Source organism: Balaenoptera ricei, chromosome 4, assembly GCF_028023285.1.
Source record: "Balaenoptera ricei isolate mBalRic1 chromosome 4, mBalRic1.hap2, whole genome shotgun sequence".
NCBI classification, from domain to species: Eukaryota; Metazoa; Chordata; class Mammalia; order Artiodactyla; family Balaenopteridae; genus Balaenoptera; species Balaenoptera ricei.
The window spans coordinates 11,414,803-11,438,888 of NC_082642.1; the positions used below are offsets into that span (position 1 = coordinate 11,414,803).

The following is a 24,086-nucleotide window of genomic DNA, read 5'->3' on the forward strand; positions in this document are numbered from 1 at the left end:
TGCGGGCTCTAGAGCACAGGCTCAGCAGTTGTGGTGCACGGGCTTAGCTGCTCCGCGGCACATGGGATCTTCCCAGACTGGGGATCGAACCCGTGTCCCCTGCACTGTCAGGCGGATTCTTAACCACTGCACCACCAGGCAAGTCCCTCTTTTAAGGTTTAATGTGGCTCCTAGAAAACTTTAGGTTACATATGTGGCTCAAAATATATCTCTATTGACAACATTGCACTCGAATCTATTTAGTTACTAGAGAAAAACATGACTAAGGAGATTGCCAAAGAAAAAATACAACTATGCAAAACATAAATATACTTTGCTTTAAGCCAGCCCAGAATTATTTCTAGTTATGCCAAAAACACAAAGCATACTTGTATACATACATCTTATTCAAATCACGACTGACTACAATTTGAGGTCAGGAGCAAGATCATAATTCTCGTCAATTTTCACGGTTCATACATTTGCTTGTAGACAAAATAAGGAAAGGAGTCCCAAACCACAAACAATGCTTTTGTTGGTAACATCTACTCCCTCATTCTTGGAGTTAACATTTCATGAATGCCTATAATGCGTCAGGACCTGCATTAGACAACAACAAGAAAAAGGATATTCACTAATAAACACAGGCCTTCCTTTTCCAACCCCATTCAGTGAAGCAACATTCTCAGCGGCTTATAGGACACATCCCACACTTTTAGCCACCACTTCGCAAAGCATGCATTTAAATGCAGTAACATTTTCAGGATGATCTAGCCTATAAATAGCACCAGAAGAAAACACTAAATATGCACCGTTAAGCATAAATTAACTCTAATGTATGTTGTCTATGCATTTAATGTATATTTGTTATAATAATTATCTCAATTTCTTGGGAACTTTGCTCTTGGGGGGATCCAAGCTTGGGGAAGCTTATTTTCGAGGCTGGAAATGTGAAGGGAATGTATTGCAGAAAACAATTGGTGTCCTCTGGCTGGCACTGAGTTGCAGCTGCACCGGCTGTGCGTGATATGGTTGCTGTCAATGAAGGCACTTGCACGCAGAGCACTGCTGGACTGTCGGCTGCAGCCATGGAAGGGCTTGTTGCAGTATTTTGCTGATGTCTGAAGATGCAGGCAAATGTTGGGAGGACAAAGCAACCACACTGAGCAAGGCACAAGAACCCAGGCACAAGGTAAGTATATTTAAAATAATGGTAGAAATAAAGAGATTTTCAAAATGGTAAAGCAGTTCTTGATGGGGCTTCTGAAGATTTTAAATGTCTTCTTAATTCTCCCCACCAATCTACTTGGTAGCTCCAATTCCCTTCCGTTCTCTCGTTCTCTCTCTCCTCCTCCTTCTCCTCCTCTCTCTCTCAGAGACACAAACATACACCCTGAAGGACATCTAAATAAATAATTACTGATGTCATATGTCTGTACAGTTTTCTGCTTGTAATGCTCTTCTTCTAGTAATATAGCTTGCAATGAGCCAGAACCTCTCAGAAGATTCCCACTACTTTTAGACTCTTTAAAGGAAAAATGCCATTATGAACTGTTAAAAGTTTACATTATGCATAAGAGGTCAGAAAAATGCCAGAAGACAAAGTACAGTAAAGACAGATTACTTCAAAGAACTCCATTCAGCTTAACTTCATCTTACCTGAAGAAAACGTACAAGGCAGAAAATTTGAAAAAGAACTTCTATGGACAATCTAAACTTTTGCTTCTGCCTTGGGCTTTACAATCTACTGATTAAGGGATACCTTTTGTCCCAGGGAGTCTGTGCGCAGGACTCTAAATTAGGAGTCTTTTTTTTATGTCATCTTGGTGAGCAGGGACCCCTCTAGATATATTTGTTCCAGAACCAGCTTCTCTTAGTTTCAGACAGATTCTTCTCTGTATCTAGGATTCCTTTCCATTTTTTTTCTAGTCCTTTAAATCAGTATCTTTTTAAGTAGGCAGAAAGAGAGAATGCAAGAAATCTATCCCTCATTAGCAACCAAGAAGCACGATCCAGTATACTATTCTTTCATTATCTAAGAAATAATATCTTAATAGTTATTATTTTTCTGTTTTAAAGTAACAGAGGAAAGGAAAATTAGACATGTATGTGTGAAACAAAGAATTGCTCATTTGAATGATACATTACTGATTCTGATTAGCTTTGTTTTCCAGGGAGAGGATGAGTTGTATCCTTTTATTTTCAGGAGGTGGTAACTGACTCTTGCTTTTAAAAAACGAAAGTATTGCATCTCTATGTTGTGGTCCTCCACTAGAGTGGAGGTCATATCATTACAGTCAGTAGGCTTCATAATGATATGCCCACAGTAAAAAGTTAATAAATAGTTACTGAAAGAATGAATGAAGCATTGTATCAAAAGGGCAGGTCTGAATGAGATAGCAAAGAAATGCACTTTGATAAGAGGTTTGCAACATGTGGATAGATGGCTGCTGAAATAGGGGTTGTACTTTCCCAGGGAAGAAACATCCAAGTTCGCATTGAAAGATTGGATATCTTACATCCACAGTGTAGTTGCAAATCAAATAACGCTGGAAAAAAACATTTATACTAATGATATTTCTTCCCATGATTGCGTTAACTAATTAATTAATTAATACCCACCCTGAATTGTTTCACAATGAATTTTAGTATGGGAAATTATATATCCAGAGATAAAATTTATGCATAGAAATGCATGCCTTAAGTGCTGCAAGTTTGCTAAAAGTGGATTCACATTTTAGCAGATCATACCATGAGCCTCACTGAATGAAAGGAGTTATTTTATCACTAAATTGCAGTCCATTACCATACCATTCCTCACCTGTAGCAGTTACTTGTATGATAAGCTGTTCATAAAATTTGCTATTAATTATTCTTGCATGATATAGTATGATAGGAACAACTGAAAACATAAATACATGCAATCATGTTTACATTTATCAGATTATAATGTAATTAAGACTTCTAGATGGTGCCTTCTCATAAATTAATACTTAGGAGTCCACTAGATATTCCCCACTACGGTGACCAAGCCAGTGTTGAAAGGGATATGTGGAAATGGGAACTCTTATCCCTTACTGTTGGGAATGTAAATTGGTACAAGACCATTGAAGATCAATTCAGTGATACCTAGTAAAGATGAAGATCTTCATATCCCATAAGCCGGCATTTTTATTCCTGGATATATATCTTCAAAAGGACTGCTATACATGTGCATAAGAACCATTGCCTTACATAATGGAAACAACTAAACATCCGTTAAAATGGCAATGAGCAAAAACTGTATTCATTATACTCATAAACTGTAATAACATGCAGTGGCTGAAAACAATGTAATGCTATGCATTATCATAAATTTTTAAAAACATTATTTTAAGTGTCTAAAATGTGTTTGAGGGGGCTTCCCTGGTGGCGCAGTGGTTGAGAATCTGCCTGCTAATGCAGGGGACACGGGTTCGAGCCCTGGTCTGGGAAGATCCTACATGCCGCGGAGCAGCTGGGCCCGTGAGCCACAATTACTGAGCCTGCGTGTCTGGAGCCTGTGCTCCGCAACAAGAGAGGCCGCGATAGTGAGAGGCCCGCGCACAGCGATGAAGAGTGGCCCCCGCTTGCCACAACTAGAGAAAGCCCTCGTACAGAAACGAAGACCCAACATAGCCATAAATTAAAAATAAATAAATAAATAAAATGTGTTTGAGTTATACCTAAAATAATATTTATATAAATCAAGAAAAACAAGTAATTCTCTCTCACTTCATGTATATGTATATTTAGTTATATATTTACATATATATGTTTATGTATGTATGTATGTATATAATTTCTAGGAACACATACTTTTATAGTAAAACCAGAGGCAGAATAACTATTAAGCTGATGAAACAGGCTAACAGTTAGTTCATCCTAGTCCTTGGTCCTTGGTCCTGCCCCAGACCTATAGGCTTACATCTTAATCCACTCCATACTCTTTCCGCAAAGGATGTCATCAGGAGCATATTGCTGATTTTGTTTCATTTCGTTGTATAACAGGTAGCACTTCTTTTGTCACTATATAGGCTTAAATAAATTGGCAGTCTCTCTCTTTGTACTGAGAGAAACTATTTTGGTGAGCCTTTTCAATCATGAAAATTTAACTCAAACATCTAACAGCTAAATAATTAAATAATGGGGAAGTTCTGAACAGTGATGTAACATTGAATGGATGGACCTTCCGAAATACCTTTGACAGGTCCTGGGAAAAGGCCATGGGCAGGCGTGATTGTGTCAAGATTATGATGGAATTTTTTTTCATTTCCTTTTGGCTGAAACTGAAGATGGCGGATATAGAGTCTTTTCTTTCGGGGGGGACAAGGACAGGCAAGGCAGGACATCCTGAGTAGATGAGCACGCCCAAACAGAGCAGCAGAGCTGAGGCTCACGAGAGAGAGACCGGTAGGGAGTTTCCTGGGAAGGGGCAGGCCCACTGACACTAGATTTCCTGATATTCATTTTCATGTCTCCTTTTGTGTACTGCAATCCCACTATGTTATCATCAAGCCCTGCCTTATGTCTGTTGGACATGCCCAACTTGTACTGTCTATATTTCATGGAATCAAGGGAGCAGACTAAAATACTGTAGCCTGCTGGCAAAATAAAACTGAAGCTGCTTGAAAAAGCCCAGGGCTTCTTAGCACAGGGTTAGGAGGATTGTGTGACCATCTGGAGTATTGAGAGTGGTCCCGGTTCTTCCATAGAGGCCACAGGTGTTAGGGGAGTTGGAATGAGGGCACTGTGAAGGTGAATGGCAGCAGGAAAGCAGCAGGATGGGGGTTGAGGCCAACTTGTGGAACAACGTCTCCTGTCTGTGGGAGCACTCAGTGACAGGACACTTGAACCTCTGGGAGGTCCCTTAAGGAGGGTTTGCAAGCCTCTCCTTGAGAAAGGCTGGGAAACCGAAAGGAATGGAGGGAAGGGGAGACCTCAGGTTGGTATCTGCTGGGCCTTTTTTAAAAAGAAAAAATGACGTTGGTGCCGTCTTTGGCAGGACAGAGGAAGAAAGTATAAAGGAAGAAATAGGCAGTACCTACACGTCATCAAGTTAGATGGCCTGGAAAGTCTTTGTTGCAGGTCAAATATTGAAAGATTCAGTGAGTCAAATGGCCATGTCCAAATGCACAGATGGTTGGCCTTATATAGGCCAAAACATATGTTTAATTCACTTAGGTTTTTATATTTTGTTTCAAAATTGGTGCTCTGTTGAAAGTCAAAATTAACTGGTCTGTTATGACCATAATTTAAAATACCATGTTTTTTAAATTAATTTTTATTGGAGTATGGTTGCTTTACATGTTGTGTTAGCCTCCACTGCACAACAAAATGAATCAGCCACACACATACAGATATCCCCTCCCTTTTGGACTTCCCTACCATTTAGGTTACCACAGTGCATTAGGTAGAGTTCTCTGTGCTCTACAGTATAAAATACCATGTTTGATTGTGCTAATAACAACTTAGTTTCTTTGGATCAGTTTTTCCAAATGCCTATGGCAAACATTAAGAAATTTAGGAAACATATAATTTAATTCTAAAATACTAACCATATTTACACACATTTTCTGCAAAATGATAACTCAAATAATGGCAGCTCATTTTAACCTCGAACATTTCAAAACAACAACAAAAAGAAACATCTCTTTGCCAAATAAGAAGAACCCAAACTTTTGGCTGTCTACAGCCTGTGAGCTCACTTCATAATTTTTCATCACTATCCATGCCTTCTCAGGCCACTTAACTATTTTTAGAAGCAGACAGTGTTGCTGATAATGTAGTATATCCTACAAGTTCAACCTTTGCAAATCATGCCATCCAGGGCAACTGACTTGGTGAGCAAAATCTCCATAGTCATTTAGAAATATGAACTGTCTAGTCAAGTTTACAGTGCTTTTTTGTTTCCCCTCAGTGTGCAATGCAGTTAAATATTACCTGTATGTTTCATTTAACTTTATGAGATTATTGAAGGTTTCTATTTTCAAATTCCTGATTAATCAAATTCAACTAAAAATAAAAATAAATTTTCATTTATGTATGTAAATAGCAGGAAATAATCCTCTTCTTGTTTGTTACAGGGAGAGAGAGTGGAGAGAAATCCAGAGTAAACATAAAAATATTGCTGTTCAAACATTTTCAAAATTAAAAAAATTATTTATAACTGTCAGAAACTTACATGTGATAGAATGTTTTATCACAGACTCTGGTACAGGAGATTTCTAGAAATTAGAAAAGTAGAATATTTCTAATGTAGTAGTGAGGGCAAAAATATATATTCCAAGAAGTAATTTTTAAACACTAAGTGGAAATAAGGCCCATAAAAATGAGTGTTGTATGTTGTATATTTTCCTTCCTGGTTTTTATTATTTTGAAATTGGTCCTTCAGCCACCAAGTGGGATGATGGTTTCTGAATAGTGTTTACTTTTGACGATAGCTTTGTCTCCCCCTGTTGTTCAAAATGATAAAATACAGCACTCTGGAAACAGCAAGGCTCTCCGTTCCTCCAGTATTTGTAAGCTGACAAGAGGTAGACAGATACCCTCTGAAGTTTTATGCCTGCTGTGTTTCTCTCTTTGCTGCAACAAGAGGAGCCTTTTCTTTTAACCTGCATGCCTTTGAAGAAGTGACTCAGCATATTCATGGCCTCTAAAGGTAAGAGCAAATATAGGCAGCTAATAAATTTTTCCTTATATTGTGACTGAAAATACACAGTTCTAAGGGTGTTACAGTCGGTGAGATTGATACTTTAAAACCTGTCATTTAGTGCTTTCCAACGTTGGAATTTTTAACTTTGAACTCCAAGGAGCATGTTGCATTAAATTTTTTTAAAAAACCCTCTATCTGATAGAATGTAAAAGTTAAGATGCAAACAGTGTTTTCGTTATCAAATATAAAGCTAGTGACTTGATGTGAAAAGCTGCAGAGTAAAATTTAGAATGGGAATATCTAATGCCAAACACAAAGACAAGTTGATATTCCCAGTTTAAAGGGATTTGTAGAAAACTTTTCACACATAAGTTAAAAAGTGTTAAAGTACAGTTCAATATTTTAAAATTTCCCATTTGTTGTTTAAAATATGTGATACAGCCATTTATTATAGAGAATTAAACATGTGTTTTCAGGAAATCCTAGTAAATTTAATGGACTAGAAGTAAACATTTCTGAACTATGAAGCAAGAATCTTTTAACATTTCTTTGATGGTAAATTATATCTAAAAAGCAAACAGAAACTAAGCAAGCAGATTAAAGACTTTGGGAGGGGGAACTGGTAAGTTTTCCTCAAATCTCTAAAACTGTAAATATCATTAGTGTTGTCTCACTCAAAGAACTTCTCAGAAGACAAGGGATGTGCTTGTTTTAGGTAATGGGTTGCAATCTCACAAAAAATACTTGTGAAATGATATAAAAATGAAATTATAATGTGTTTTCATTCCATTATCAGAAGAAACCATTAAACTCTAGGCTATAATGAAAGTGAAGAATTATGATTAGTATAATTGGTGGAAACCTTTTAACCTAATTACAAATAGGATAATAGAGTCCACAATTTAAAATACCCTAAATTAAATTAATGATCCATTCAGAGAAATGTGTATGCTTATTTGCTTCCTTTATCAAAATAGACTTTGGATGCTATTTAATTTGGAACAAAGGAAGTCATATTTTCACTTTTTGTCAACATGTAGCATACACCAGTCCCTGAGTATCACTGGGAAAGCTCAAATTGTAAAACATAGATGTGAAACATCAAAATTATGAATTTTAATACATGTGTACTTCATTTTTATATTTGAAGACAGACAAACAAAATCTTGGCAAGGTCTTTCTTTCATTTAAGACTGACACTAAGACTTAATCCAAAAACACTTCATCACTTTATCAAGTCAGAGTTACAGCAACAACTGCAGCCTGTAAGGTAAAGAGTTGCAGAGTACGTGAAATATTTATAAGCTAGTTATACATTTTTAAAAGAGTAGATAGAAATTCAAAGCCAGATAGAAATTCAAAGGAGTTCCTTCTTCGTTTGGTGGTCTGAGTCTCTGAAGAAACTTGTGACTAGAAAGCAATATTATGATCAAAATATGATTAATCTACCAAAAAAGCAGTGATGTTCAGTAATGATAGGGGCTCAAGACTAAACTTAGAGGTAAAACTTACGGTAGAAAACTAACACTCTTGCTGCATCCCACTCAAAATATTTAACAGATGAAGTGGGTAAAACATCTGTGAGAGACCCTATACTACTTAAAAGAAGTGAAAAATGAAGTTTCCTTTTGAATTAGAAATCTGGTTTTAGGGGGCAAATTGGTTTATCATCATTATTTACCTAAAATATTTTTGTGGAGTTTTATTCAAATATATTTAAAGACATTATTTATAATGTCATGATGTTTTCTGGCCCATGAAACTGTATTGGCAATTAGCATTTTCCCAGGGAATACAGGCTAATTAGACATTTCACACATTTTGTAGGGAGTTCAATCAGCACCACTAAATCAAAGGACAGTCTGGATACTGGACGCCATTAGAACTGAGGAAATATTTGTGTGGTCTGGAGTCCCCTGGTTTAGTATAAATAAACACAATTTAAGAACAGGTTGGTCTCAGACTTTAAGTTTGAGAAAAACAGGAGTTTCTAGGATGATCTAAGCTGAACAGAAGCTTCAGTTTAGGTCTTCAAAGGCTGTGCTACTCCAATGTAAGCTGAAATCCCAGAAAAGCAAGCAAGTGATCTCAGAATGGTGATCCCAGCAGCCTCTGACTGAGCCTCTACTCCCCAGTAAAGACTTTGGACATGATCTGCTCTGGACCCCAGTGCATTAACATCTCTTAATGCCATGAAATCTAAGGACCTAAAGACCTGGGTCCGAAATGTAGAGCCACTTGCCAGACACTCAAGAATCTACCACGTTTTGTCACAGCAAAATAGTTTACAAGATAAAATTGGAGTAATTTGCTAAGCTTTTCAACAATAAAATGGGCAATGAGAGAGAATCTAATAGTCTTCTACCAGCTATTATTAGAAATTAATCCCTACACATTTTTTTTTAATTGAAGGATATAACATGTGTACAGTTAAGTGCATAAAGGCACCAAACTTAAACTCCATGACTTTAAAAATCAGGATGCACTTTTGTAACCACCACCAAGATCAAGATACAGAATATTTCTGGCACCTCATAAAGTTCCCTTTCTGGTCAATAGCCATGCACCTCCACTCCCAAGATGAACCACTATGCTGAATTTTATCGTTATGAACTAGTTTTCCCCAGATCACAATTTTGTCTCTGCTTCTCTGAAAGTCAATGACAACAGTGCTTTTGGCACTAATGCCAAAGAAAGGATGTTTGTTGCCTTCTATTATTTTCTAGTTGTTATTGCGGTAGTGGCCATTTGCTCCTCTCCCAGATTTGACATGGTGTTACCTAGTCTTCCTCTCAGTTTACTCAGTTAGTAGCTCTCGAGAAGGGCTAAGAGCAAGAGAATTCTAAAGTCTGTATCCTTTGTGTCTGCCCCAAATCTGAGAGAAGTTCAGGATGGGGGCCTTTGGGGAAGCAAAATGTTATAATATTATCAGTGTGGAGCTCTCTTTTCGTGGAACCAAATGACAAGCTTGCTTCCATTCAGTCCTACCCCTAAAGCGTGTCCAAATTCTAAATGTCACAGACCAGTATAAACTTAGAAATCCATATTGGTCTCTTCCCACAACCTTATTGTTAAATGAATAAATGAATCATTTGGCAATTAATGTCCCTCATTAACACCAAATGTACACATGACTTTAATGAGCCAATTGTTACTAGAAACAGTTTATGTCAGTGTCCAAAGGACCACTCCTTAGGTGCCTGTGTTCCTTCACCAGGTTTGTTTGGTTTTTTTTAATCCCTCTCATTTGCTCACCCAGGCTATGCTTGGGAAGCAATGAATGAAGAGGAATTTATAATCTCCAAAGGAAAATCAGTCCTTTCTTCAGATTTATTTTTTAGAGGTTTAAAAGATTCAGAAGAATACCTTCCCCCCACTCACACACACATATTACATGGACCTGGGTGTCAGTGCTGAAGAGAGACCATTCTAATCTACTGTGAATTATATAGCTGTCACTCCAATTTTAGTATATGTACAATGAGTGCTTATCCAAATCTTTGTGCATCTGTTATAAATTTCTTCCTCATATTAATCCAGAACCAGTTTCCTTGTCCTTCCCATTCATAGGTGTTTAAAATAGTCTAAATTACTTTTCTTCATGATGGCCTCTCTGATATTTGAAAACACCTGTCATGAACCTTGCTTGCTCCATACCTACACTCAATCTAAAACAGCAAAGTGTAAACGAAATGAATGCACATTTGAGAACTCTGACAATTTGGCTTAATAAAGATGAGAAGTAAAAACACTGATAGTCTTTGAAAAAAATAATGGTATCTAATGAGGGAGATAGCCAAATGGCAGTCATGTGAGAAGAAAAGGGAAAAATAACAGTAGAAAAGGAATAAAGTATATTTTTAACAAAGAAGAAGAATTTTGCATGCACCACTTACAGGTCTTATGCATAATATTAGGCTCCAGACTAAAGCAGTATAAATAGCAAATCTCCGGATTTCAATCTAAGAGATAATTGAAACAGTAACAATTTTACCTGGCAATAATATAGAAAACAGGTGATTAAAAAATCAAAGGCAAACATTTTAGAATTCTGTAATTCTTTTATCCTTTGTAATGTTGGGTGAGCTACAAAGGGATTCATACTGTCAAATTTTTTTTGGATGCTTTTATACCAAACACTGAGAAATCAAAGCTAAATTAAATATTACACTGCCCTTAAGAAGCTCATAAATTAGTTACAAATATTCCCATTAGTTCTCAAAGTATATATCGTCAGACCAGCAGCATTAGTTTACCTGGGAACTAGTTAGAAATGCAAAATTCTCAAGCTCCACACCCACTCCAACCACAGAATTAGAAAGTCTGGAGTGTGGTCCAGCAATGGGTGTTTTAATTAGTCCCCCAGCTGGTTCTGGCGCAGGCTAAAGTATAAGGACCCTGAATTAAATCTAGCCATTGCAGTATGATTGATGAAAAGAGACAAAATATCCTTGGAAATTATGAGGCGCCTTCATAATATTTGAGGAAAGGAGAATATGCTTGAAAGTCATAATTATGATTCAAAACCTATGTCCAAGGTTATCCTTTTATGAGTGGAGAACATCTAGTTTCTTTTGCCATTGATTTTCTTTTTGTAGTGTATAATCTTTTAGCTCTTTGAATAGAAGTTTCACTTGCCTTCAAAAAATACATACTTTCTAAAATCATTTATTTTGCCCAAATTATCCAACTCTTCTCACAACTACCTCTGGTAGTCTTCCACAGTCCTTTATCTCTGGCTTCGGGGTCAAGTAGTGCTGACAGTGAGTAGGAAAAATGAAGGAAAGGGCACTGTAGTGAGAGGCTACTGTGGGAGATACTCTACCCTCTGAATTAAGAGGAAGCAAATATTATAAGACAAACTAAATAAAATGGCCTACATTTAAATATGGACTGGGATGGTCATTCTCTTGCAGATGCACAGAACCAAAGAAGCAGAAGTCTGCCTGGTTTTCTTCCGGGAGCTTCAGACCCAGACCACGGCCTTCACATCTCACCTTCCAATCCAGGGAACCAAGTGTGGCAGCAGGGTCCCCCTCCACCAGGGAGTCTCCCTCCTGGTCTAGAATATTTAAGCCAGGTGCTTTTATCTCTCTATTTCTGCTAAGTGCTTGCCCTTAAAATGAATATAAACTTGATTTCTTGCCTTCCAATCAAGGCTGAAGAATGTCAACAAGTAACTTACTGAAGTGAGAAAAGCATTATAAATCATGAAATTATAAAATCTGTCTTTTATTTATTTCTATTATTTGGGAAGAAACTTTTTTCTTTTATGGTCGCTTCTAATCTCCTTATTTATTTGTCAGAGGAAGAAGACTAAACATTTTCGATTGAGCTGTTTAGCACATTTATCCTTTTACTGCTTATTGCTCAAGGTGTCAGCAAATTTAGCCTGGAGGAACTGTCTAATATGTCTAGTCACCTACAGCTATTTAATTAAGAACATTGAGTACCTGTCTTAATCAAGGCATGTAAATGGTATAAAACCTAGTCCCCCTCACCCAAACATTCTGCAACCTCATTGGCAAAGACAAAAAATGATGACAAAAAATGCAAGGCTGGGTACTAGAGCCAGATAAGCACACAATTTTAATGTGCGCAGGTGTACAGAGAAGAGAAATGTTGCTAGAGGTCAAATTACTCAGGAGAGACTTCTGCAATGAGCTGAGAGTTCAACATCTTCAACTGAATCTCAAAAAGGTGGATGGAAATCCAAGAGAAAATCAGCCTATCAAGTTAGCATTGTCTTCTGATGCTCTTGCATCTCCAGGCCAATTTGCTTGAAAGATCATATTATCATTAGGTACAGCCATTGTTCTAGTCATTGGAGGGTCATCAATGATTCAAGTCTTATAATAAATCAATCAAGAAATATTATCATCTGAATTCCATGGCACATAAATAGCAATTGATATTTATGTATATTACTGTTGCTTTTGTATTTATCCTACAAAAGATTAGAAATACACTTACACTAATATTGAGATGTCAGCACATCTGCTGCAATTTTCAGCTTGTTTGGCACTCTTTCAAACTATAAAGTCTATCTCCTTTATCAAAATCAAATCTCTGTGTTAATTCCCTTAAGGTGCAAGAGATTTCTGTTATGCCTGATAGGGTTTAAGCTGCACGCAGCATATGTTCCTGGGAAAATGTTTATAATTGCAGATGCCTTCTCCAGAAACCCACTGGCAGACAAATGTACTTTAGAGACTGGAGAGCTCAGGGAGATATGTAAAAGAGCTGGAAAGGCTAACCTACCATCTTCCATCTGCAGGAAGGATCAGCTGTAATAGCTGACTAGAGTTGATTAACTGCTGCAAGCTGTTTGGGAATGTTGTCAGACAAGGTTTCGCCGAGTATAAAAGTGATATACCAGTGCCAGAGGGCTGAGGTTTGATGATCACATATGGTCATCACATATTCTTCTTCCATCCATGAATGATGACACACCCGGAGCCAGATGCCTGACATGAATACACTTTTTTCATATTTGATAGAGATATGAACCCATTGGCTGCAGTTTTAAAACGAAGTCAATTTTCCAAACATATACCTTTGGTAATCTTTTTCAGAAAACAAAAATATGCCACAAATTGGTGGATATTTTACTTCAAAGGGAAAGAAAATTTATAATCTTTATACTAAAAGAACACTAATTTGCTTTAAAGTGGTGCATATAGGAAAGGTTGAATGCACATTTTGAAAGTTTAATACTACTAGTTTGTAAGAAACATATATATAAAGAATTTTGTGAGTTAACTTTTATCTAAAACCACAAGATTAAATAAAACTATGAACATTTGAAAATAATACATGTTTCAATAAACAAACAGGAAAATATTCAATAAAAATCCTTCTAAGTTAAAACACTCAAAGTAAAATTTAAAAAAATCATCTATTCTCCTTTAATCAAGACTATCCAATGACCACTACTGAAAATCATGTTTCCATTAATAATTTGAAAATAAATTCCCAAGCAGGGTGTGTGTGTGTGTCTGTGTGTGTATACATACATATGTACATGCACATTCTTATATGTCTAGACATGTATATATATACATATATGTTGTTCATGTAGGTTAAACTTAAGAATAAAACCAATACATTCCCTTTCCAGATGGATTAACATGTTCATAATAGTCAATAACATTTTATCCTATAAGCGTCAAAGGATAACTGCTATAATTTAGTCACCTATAGCTAAGAGTAGTGAGTCAAAGTCTACAAGGACACATGTAAAGATCCCATTTATTTTGCTACATGTATTAAATGGAATCAGTGATACCTGTAAACCTGATAAATTAAACATAAGAATTGATTCTTAGTTACATATCCAAGGCTGTAATTAGGTTTCCATTCTATACCTTTCATACCTCAGGAGTCCTTTACTTGCCCTGACACCCGAATACATGACACAATCTCTTTAGAATTTCCAACAATTCTTAGTTCATCAATTAATAGCAAAAGATGAAAAGGGCTCTTTTGGACCATGGTTTATAAGTGGCCTGGGGCGATTTAAAGGAAACTACAGGAACAACCAAAACCAAGACCCTCAAATCCAGGAGGTTTACCCACAGAGGTAGATTAAGTCAAATGTGATTACAGAGGATGGGTGAGTATAAGAGTAAATAGGGAGGAAAGGTACTCAGAAGTCCCATAGCATCACTTAAGAATGGTTTCTCCCAGTTCCTAAGATTAGTTTAGTGATGTGGTACAGCAGGGTAAAGAGCACATCAAAATCAGCGGCATTACTGCCTGGGTTCAAATCCCAGTCTAACCACTTATTGATACATGCTCTGTGATCTTGAGCAAACTACTTTCTCTCTCTGGGGTTGTTTCCTCACATGGAAAATGTAATGATATCTAGCTCTCTGATGTGTGTGAGGACTAAATCAGATACTATGTCAAAATATCTGGCACAATGACTACCTCATGGTAGTCATTAAATAAACAACTGCTATTATTAGGTATTAGAGAGGTACAACTTCCCTTTTCAATTAGTAGTCTCTAAATTTCAAGGCTGAAAACTTGATCCATGTCACAAATAGTCAAAGCTCCTAAACTCAAACTTAACTTCTGCCCCCATACTCCTTCTCTATCTCTAAGTTACTGCTACATAGAACCACTGCTAAATAATCATGCATGTCTTTTTGAAGCTTACCCCATCTCTTTCCTCAACCCTCCATTTTCCTCAAAAGAGGAGAAGAGAACTAACAATACTACACAACAAAGACCGATTCAAATTTTTTTTTAAAACTTTGTCATAGTTGTTAAAATATGTTTTAGAATATCTTAAATCATAAATTTTGGAAAAAATATTTTTGTGAATCTTAAAAAGGAGGTCACATGCACTTTTATCAATAATAAGACTTAAATAGAAGAAATGATATTAGTTTTTACCTCCACCTCAGGATATACAAGGAGAGTGAAGGAAATAAGGTAACGTCATATTTTCTGCGTTTGTGATGCCCAATCAATTCCAACTGTTAGTATTGATTACTTTCATTTAAAAGTTATCAGTGAGTTTATTAATGTGAAGGGAGAATAAAGTGAAGAAAATTTTAAGGCAAGATAGAAAATGAAGCATTCAAAAAAGTAATAATCAGCATTGCATTCAGTGTTCATGATTTTACCTTAGTGACTCTTCAAGTATTGAATATCAAAATGAAAACATACACAAATAAAATTCACTCTTAAGAACATACTTTAAATATTTCCTTTAAAAAGCAGTTTGTACTGTATTCTGTTTAATAAGTCACTTCTCAACTGTGGCTACTTTATCTCTGTAAATTAACTTCATTTCTAATTACATAGGCAAGTTTTAATGTGTCATGCATTTAGTGGCTTAACTCTTTTCTGCTTAAATTGGTACTTTGTTGGCATCAGCAGGATTTCTGGGTTTTTTTCCCCTAGTCCAAAGGAAGATGTGAATGAGAAAATTTTAAAGAATAGCTTTTTTCAGCTTTAACAAAGACGTTTCATCACTGTGAGGAATGAGTTACTGCATGACAGAGTGAAAGTAGAGCTACAGGGCTGAGAGGAGAGGCCGTGCACGCAGGTCATTACTGTTTTGTTTCATTTTGGTTCATTTCTTTCAAAAAGAGAGAGAAAGAGAAAGAGAGAGAGAGAGAGAGTTTTAAAACCCTATAGGCATTCTTATTCAGATGGTTTAAAAATATTCTCAAAGGTATTGTTTCCAAGAGCTACACTTTTATCTGATTACCACAGAAAAAAAACACAGAGTTAATCACAGTTGCTAATGTTATTCTGGGCAATTCTGCCCTTGAAATTTTCCTTGAAATTTTCAGGGTTCTTGTAATTTTTAAATTTTACTTGAATAAAAACCATGTTATCTTCTTTTTCATTATAAAATGTGAGCTGTTTTCAGCCATTTCCCTCACAGAGAACACGAAAATCACCTAATTTCATGTAGTCTAGTAAACAGGTTAATAGTAATAGCTGCAAAGGTTTTCAAAGACCTGTGATGTAATACTTTTTATTTCCTTTATGTCGTCTTTTAACAGTTAGACCTGATAATTATACACCAGCAGGTGGAGCTTCTTGGAAGTAAGTATATTATATTCTGTAATTATTAAAGCTGTTGAAATGTTTTAAGTTTCAGAAGTTTCTTTACATCTAAATATTTTATAAATGATAAAGTTAAATGTTTAAGATGGATTAAAAAGAGAACTAGGCCTATTTTTTAAAATAAATATTGAAAGTAAAATTATTAGTCTGATATAGATAAACATAAAAGCATAAAACTCCCCAAGTCTTTGATGATACTGTCATTGGGAATCTAATATTATTTTTAATCTCAAAGTAATAAAAACTATTTGTTCATTTCCATGGCTGCTAATAGTTTAAATTTTCTTAATGCTCTAATTTCAGACATGGAAATCAAGGTTGAGACTAAATAACAAAAAATCATCAAAACAAAATATGTTTTATCATAGTGTCAGTGATTCATCAAATAGGCAAATCATTTAACAATACACAAATTTACAATGATGACTAACTGAATTCAAATTAATCAAGGATTTTTGTCCTTAACTAAGATATGTCAAAATTATAATAGGTAGCATGCAGCTGTAGATATAATACGAGATAGAGATTTTAGACAAAATCATTACTATCAGTGTGAGCTGTCCCAGTAAATTTCATAACAGTGATAGAATTATTATCTGAGTATTTGATTCTTCTTTACAGCATTGCTTCCCTAGTTGAAAAGTGGTACTACATGCGTCCAAGTAGGTCATATATCTGTAATCAAAATTTAGTAATTGCACAGTTTTGTTCTCAGAGTTTACTTTGATTGCTATGGCTAAATCCTCAAAATTTCGAGCACGGAAGTAGATTTGTCTGAATAAGATACCATATACTTAATAACTGATCAGACACTCTGTTTTCTTTTAATAACACAACCATTTTTACTCATATAAAGTTTTGATAGTAAGCAATAAGCATGATTTTGATAATTTTTTTTTTTTTGCTCCATTAGTGATACTTGGCACTGAGACCTCCAACAAATATGAGATTAAAAACAGCTTGGGACAAAGAATTTACTTTGCAGTGGAGGAAAGCATCTGCTTCAATCGTACTTTCTGTTCCACACTGAGATCTTGCACTCTGAAGATCACCGATAACTCAGGTCGAGAGGTGATTACAGTCAACAGGCCTTTGAGGTGTAACAGCTGCTGGTGCCCTTGCTACCTACAAGAGGTTAGTCTTTGGCTCTGGGTGTGCTTGTATTTTTCCATGTTTGGAAAAATCAGCAATTATTTCTTAAATAAATGGTATTCATCTGCAGATATGGGGCAATTAACCTTTCAATTGGTTGAATTAGAATGTTGCTCCTTTAGGATCCAAACAGCTTGAGGATTTGGTGATTCACTAAATTTCTTTTCCTTTCCAACCAAAAACTATAGTGGCTTCCGTGATGTTAATCGGTAAAGACAGCTCATGCATCATGTAAACGAGACACATCCTCCTGAATCTCTGTATTAGCCACGTAATTGTAATAGCTATAAGTTCCACCATTAAGCAAATCTACCCTTTTTCTTCTCTTATTGGTGCAAAGTTCAGGGAGTGCTGAGTGATACTAAACTCTTCTAAAGTATTCTCTTGGGTAGGTATTATTTTTAGTACAGAATCTCAGGTTCCAATCACCCATTTATGACAAACTTCAAGATTTAGCAAAGACTATGTTATTGTTCTAGAGGGAACCATCTGATTGTTATATGTTTAATATATAATAGATTTTCATCACTATTTGATAGATCTATAGTAATAACTTTCATTGACATGATGCAGCTAAGTTGGTATGGAAAATATACTTACTTTGATGTTTTTGATATCATGACACCTCTATAAGTTGGAATAGATTTTACTCTCTACATTTTGCAATTGAGGAAACTGGGGCTTAGAGAGTGGAGGTGCCTTACCTATGATCACACATCTAGAAGATACAATAAATGGGACTTGATCCAGGTGTCTTTATTCAAGCCCAAGCTTCTCTATTGAGGACCTATGTATAAATAGTCTACTTAGCACAAAGGGAAATAAATAGTAACATGGAACTCTCCTTAATTAGAGAAGTTTCTCACAATATATATTGAAGCTAATTCTCCATTTATAGGCAATTACCTGGCTAAGTGATAGGATTGCTAAGGTACTCATATACGGAGCCCAAGAATTTTTATACTTCTACTGGGGATATTCAAGATCTAATATGCCCCAAGATGCTAAACTTAGTATAATCCAGAATATATGCCCATTTGAAAATTTCTGATAATTGATGTTTTATTTCAAAGTAGCCCCATGTCATATAACTTAACCATAAGATGCATCCTAATACTGATTAATAAGTTTTTTAATTTGGTTAAAATCACATCAGTTACTTTAAAAGTTGTCCTAGAACAAATCTATATAATTCTAAGAAGACTTGTTGAAACCACCTTTGTCCATCTGAAAACACTACAGATATGCACATAAGACTATGAACTTAACAAATAAGGAAAGACAAAAGGAGATCAGATGATGAGTGCTGGTTTGATTTAAAAGCAAACAATGTTCATCATTTTCCCCCACTTCCAGCTTATTTTACAAAGTATTTGATTTGGCTACATAAATATGTTGAAATACAATATTATGGACAATAAACAAATTAGGGGAATAAAGGATGATGGAGTAAAATACTGAAGTCAGCCCTGAAAATGCAAGTGCAAGTCTTTAACACTTTGGACAAAATGAAACAGAAATCAAATTGGTGTGTAACAACTGTAACTCTGCAAGAAGCATTTGTTTTTAAGTGAGCACAGAGAAGCTAGAAGTTGACAATCCAAAGAGAAAAAAGTTCATAATAATCAGTAAGTGAGACTTAAAAATAGATGTGTGCTGTGGCCACAACTGAGAGGGGATAAATATGAAATACCTCATAGACAGTATCTTCAGTGCTTGACCAATTATTGTACTTGGAACAAAATGGCAAAGAAGCCAGTGTCCCAGGGTCAGAAAACAGCTTTGGGATAGGTTCTCCTTTGGGAAGGAAGATCAAAGACATGGACGTTTAGCGCATAATGCAGAACACATATCTATACAGTGAATTTCTTTGTTTCTATAAATTATTAAAAAAAAAAGTATAACATAGAAGCAGATATTTAGAATCTTTTATATACTGTTTAGAAGTAAGCTGACATTATAGTAAAATTAAAATACAATAACCTTAGGAAATCTTATTTTATTATCTCTTCTTACAGTTAGAAATCCAAGCCCCTCCTGGTACTATAGTTGGTTATGTTGCACAGAAGTGGGACCCCTTTCTGCCTAAATTCACAATCCAAAACGCAAACAAAGAAGATATTTTGAAAATTGTTGGTCCTTGTGCAACATGTGGCTGTTTTGGCGATGTGGATTTTGAGGTATGATTGACAAAATGAAGGGCCGTTTCACTTAGGTCCTGATTTTTTGCAACATAATTCAATTTTTAAAATGTTCAAATCATGAAATATCTCTGAAATAAATTTAGAAAATTATATATTTGTGAAATAATGTAACAAGTAATATTGTACATGCCAATAATAACTCATAATTCCAGAGATACTAAGTTCAAGAATTTTTTTAAAACATACTACAAAAACTTGATTTATGTGGAATATAGCGCCTATGGTATAAAGCAAATATATTTAGTTCAGAATCACCAAAATTACATCTTCTTTCCTATATCCCTGGTGGTAACATATCCAGTTCTGATCTCAAGAGCACACCCCATTAAAATACTATTAATTTAAAAGCTATGTTCATAAGACTTGCTAACTTCATTTTGTAAAACAATCTATTCTCATATAAACATATTTGTGTAAATTGAATGTTAAAAAACAGTAATTACTTGCAAATTCAATGTGTAAGAATATGAACTATCTTAACAGATTTTCCTAGAGGATATAGTCTAATTTAAAGTATGTATTTCTTTTTCATTTATTCACTCCATTCATTCATGTATATCCCACATAGGACATTAAGGTTGCAGGATTTCAGGGAACACTATTCACCTAGAATACAATGTACATTTTGCAAAATGAGCTGTCATAACTCCAGCCCACGCCAAAGAGACTTGGTATAACTTTCCTAAGAGTAAAGGATAAAAATATGCCTTATGATTGAGGAGAACTTAAAAGTTTTATTATTCATGGTATAGACATGGCCTAAGTAACTTTCTCTATTTTCTATCCTCTACTCCCATACAGAAAGTGAAAGTTTATACTGAATCACTTTCAGCCTTTGAATGAGAAACAGGGCAAGCAAATGAATAGTGGATAAAGTTTAACTGTAGATTCCTTCTAGCTGAAAAGAACTATAGACTTTTGATGTCAAATTAGTCTGAATTTCCTGTGTGGTACATTAGCCCAGAGAATTTTTCAAATGAAAAATAGGACTTAGGGTTAGTTATAAAGGAATGACCTAGTAAATATCTGAGTATAATATAAAAATGAAATTGAGCAATGACTGATAATATTTAAACATATTAGTAATTATAAAATCTTGGCAATAAAAATTAAAAAGTTATAAATTGTACTTAGAAATTATTTTTTTCTAAAAAATTTCTTCTAAAATATTTCACAAACATATTTTTTTCTTTTTTGATGAAGAATTCAGATTTAAAATCTGTACTTCAGGTAAAGGAATCATGGTTAGACCATATAATTGAGACTATGTACCTGCTGCCATCTTGTGGTAGCCTGGCCTCAATTATTTGAGGCTATTATATTCTCAATCTGCATACAAAAACAAAAACAAAAAAAATAAATAAAGGAATTACAATGGATTAAAAAATGTCAGAAAAGCAAAATTCCTGAAGAGTAAACTAGAAAATCTACAAACCTATGCTTATATAAAGGAATGAGTACCATCGAATTGTCATTTAAAGACGATGAATAAAATAATTCCTATCTCTCATGAAGTAAATATATGAAGAAATGTAAAACCATCTGTATCACCTTCAAATTTACAACTTCTTATTTTTTTTTCAAAGGTGAAGACCATTAACGAAAAGCTTACAATTGGGAAGATTTCAAAGTACTGGTCAGGATTCGTAAACGATGTCTTCACCAATGCTGACAACTTTGGAATTCACGTTCCTGCGGATCTAGATGTGACAGTCAAAGCAACCATGATTGGTGCTTGTTTTCTCTTTGTAAGTGCAGTCTTAAAGAGTAAAGGTGATTTATTTCTTTCCTTTTCCCTTGTTGATTATTATAGAGCCAATCCCATTTTACACAGCATTTACCTTAAAGAGTAAGTTTAAACATAGGTTAGTTTGGGGCCAACATTCTTCAGAAATCAGAATGTACGAGCCTGCATTTCTATTAGGCAGGCCTCCTCCAGTGGCCCTCATACCCCCTCTTCCTCGAGGATTAATACCCCGTCCACATCCTACTCAGCATTTCTCGAAACCTGAGTTATCCTTCTCTTTCAACTTTAATTTAGACTTTTGGCTTATTTTCACTTTCACTGAAAAATATTTAAACTTAAATATCATATTATTTATCCTGTGTAAAGTTCAAGACTGCTTAATAGCTTACCAAGGAGTTAGGTGATATATTTTCAGAATGTGAAAATTACTGTTTTCTTGCCCTTCCAATATGTACATAGATACATGAGTAGACAGAGATGAGTTAAGATGTATCAGTTTCTATTATTACAAAGATATGATGTTTTTGTCCTTTCTTCTCAACTTCCAATTTCATTAAAAAACATTTTCTTCTAGATTGGTGATAGGAGAACAGAAGTCAAGTAATACCAGTGCCAAAGGAATTGGCCTTTGGGCTGGTTTTCCTTCTAATATCTCCCTCATTGCTTACCATCTTCAGTGCATTCACAAAAGCTCATGGAATTTTAAAATAAACCTACATTCTTCCTCTCATATTTTGTTATTCTTCAGGGTTTTAGGATCCTAATCTTATGGTGATATTAACATGTGCTGCTGTGGGGAAAAATGTGGTCCTATTTACTTAGTCTCTTCTAGCGACACTTGGGAATTATATTAACTAAAAATAATTCCCTGGTGACATCACTGATGGATACTTACTTAGAGTTTAATTAAAAATATATATTAGGGGAATTCCCCCGTGGCACAGTGATTAAGAATCCGCCTGCCAATGCAGGGGACATGGGTTCGATCTCTGGTCTGGGAAGATCCCACATGCCGTGAAACAAGTAAGCCAGTGCACCACAGCTACTGAGCCTGCGCTCTAGAGCCCACGAGCCACAACTACTGAGCCCCTGTGTGAGCCACAAACACTGAAGCCCGGGCACCTAGAGCCCATGCTCCGCAACAAAGAGTAGACCCCGCTTACTGCAACTAGAGAAAAGCCCGCGCACAGCAATGAAGACCCAACGCAGCCAAAAAAAAAATATATATATATATATATATATGTATATATTAGGATTTTTTTCTCCAGCAGCTTTAGAGAAACTATTTTAACTTATTCATTCCCTATCATTGGTAGAGGTAGAATTAATACGTAGAGAGCTAGGTTTCTATACTTACTAAGTCATCACTTACCCTCAATTCCCATTTTCATCTACAGATCTAACCAAGTCCAGTCAATCTTTCCTGTCACCTAATACTTTTTCAGTTTCCCACTCTCCTTACCTGTTGGGTAAGGCTTTTAATTTGCCACTTCCTGCTCACCCCTTCTATTTTTTGACGATTTCTGCATTTCGACACCAAACATGCCAGCGATCAAGTGCGTGCATGCACATAAAGGCGCACACACGTGCACACATACACACACCCTTTTCTCAAAACCTTAATTTGGCTTTTCTGTTTAAGCCCCTTACTTAATATTTATATTAAAAATAGATTATCTTTAATCTGCCCTACTGACCTATTTTATGTAACAAGCTGATGGCAAAAATGCACTGTCAACAATTCCCTATGCCTATAAACTGAAGAAGTACTGATCTAGATAACATCCGAATAATCTGAAAGGATAACTTTTTAAGTCCAGTGTCTGAGGGAGAAACACACTCACTGAGACTATCAGACAGCTCCTATCCATTGCTTTTCCTTTCCTTTGTACCATAATATCATAAAATATTTGCACTTCTTTGGACAATATAGCTTTTAAGATAATTTGTCACCAAGAATTGTCTTTATTGCCATCTCCATTTTATTACCTTGTGGTGAGAGATCTTTAGAAAGCTGTTGGTGTGAGGATATTCCCCGATCCAAACAGCAAAATTCACAAGTGTAATCTTATTATTGGTCTTTTCTTGTTTGAGGCTACCACTACACAACACACAGCTCTGACCCCTCCCCACCAAAGTTCCCTCTGGTATACTTCCTCAGATGTCTGCTGAGTTACTGACCACAAAGTCCATTATGATATGCCTACCTCTCGTTTAAAGGTCAGAGTCTATTACAACTTCCCACGCTGACCCAGACTGCCCTACAATCTAATTCTAAAAAGTCTTGATCACCCCAAATTTGACTGGTGATACCATGCTGATTCAGATAAGGTTTCCAAGTTACTTGTACTCTGCAAATTTATCTAAGTGTCATGAAGTGAAAAACTTTGATTTCTCTCCTACTGATAAATCACATGTTCCTGGAGCACCACTGGGAAACATAATTGCTTTATGTAATCAAAGCTTACATGTGAGACTCTTGTTGCCTTTTGTAAATTCACTCATATTCCATTTATTTATTTGTAGGATTTTATGTTCTTTGAACATTCGCTTGCTGGATTATAACAAGCAAGATGACAAAAACAATAAAATATACAGAACAGATTTCAGTAAGTAAAAGACAAGTTTAAATGATCTCTTTCCCTTTGAAGAGGTCTATATTTGATGCTAATTCTTTTTCATTTTCTTCTAGAAATCCCCTGGGCTCTGAATTTCATTTCTGAATGGCTTGAGTATTGGC

At 35.5% G+C, this 24,086-nt stretch overlaps 1 protein-coding gene across 1 annotated transcript; it reads left to right on the forward strand.

Annotated features, from left to right (window-relative positions):
• Positions 1-6,538: 6,538 nt before the first annotated feature.
• Positions 6,539-24,086, forward strand: PLSCR5 (phospholipid scramblase family member 5). Its single transcript, XM_059921880.1, has 8 exons — positions 6,539-6,658; positions 11,569-11,732; positions 16,180-16,222; positions 17,157-17,377; positions 19,414-19,575; positions 21,186-21,347; positions 23,873-23,955; positions 24,039-24,086. The coding sequence occupies exons 1-7, from the start codon at positions 6,646-6,648 to the stop codon at positions 23,909-23,911; spliced, it is 804 nt and encodes a 267-aa protein (XP_059777863.1). The 5' UTR covers positions 6,539-6,645; the 3' UTR covers positions 23,912-23,955; positions 24,039-24,086.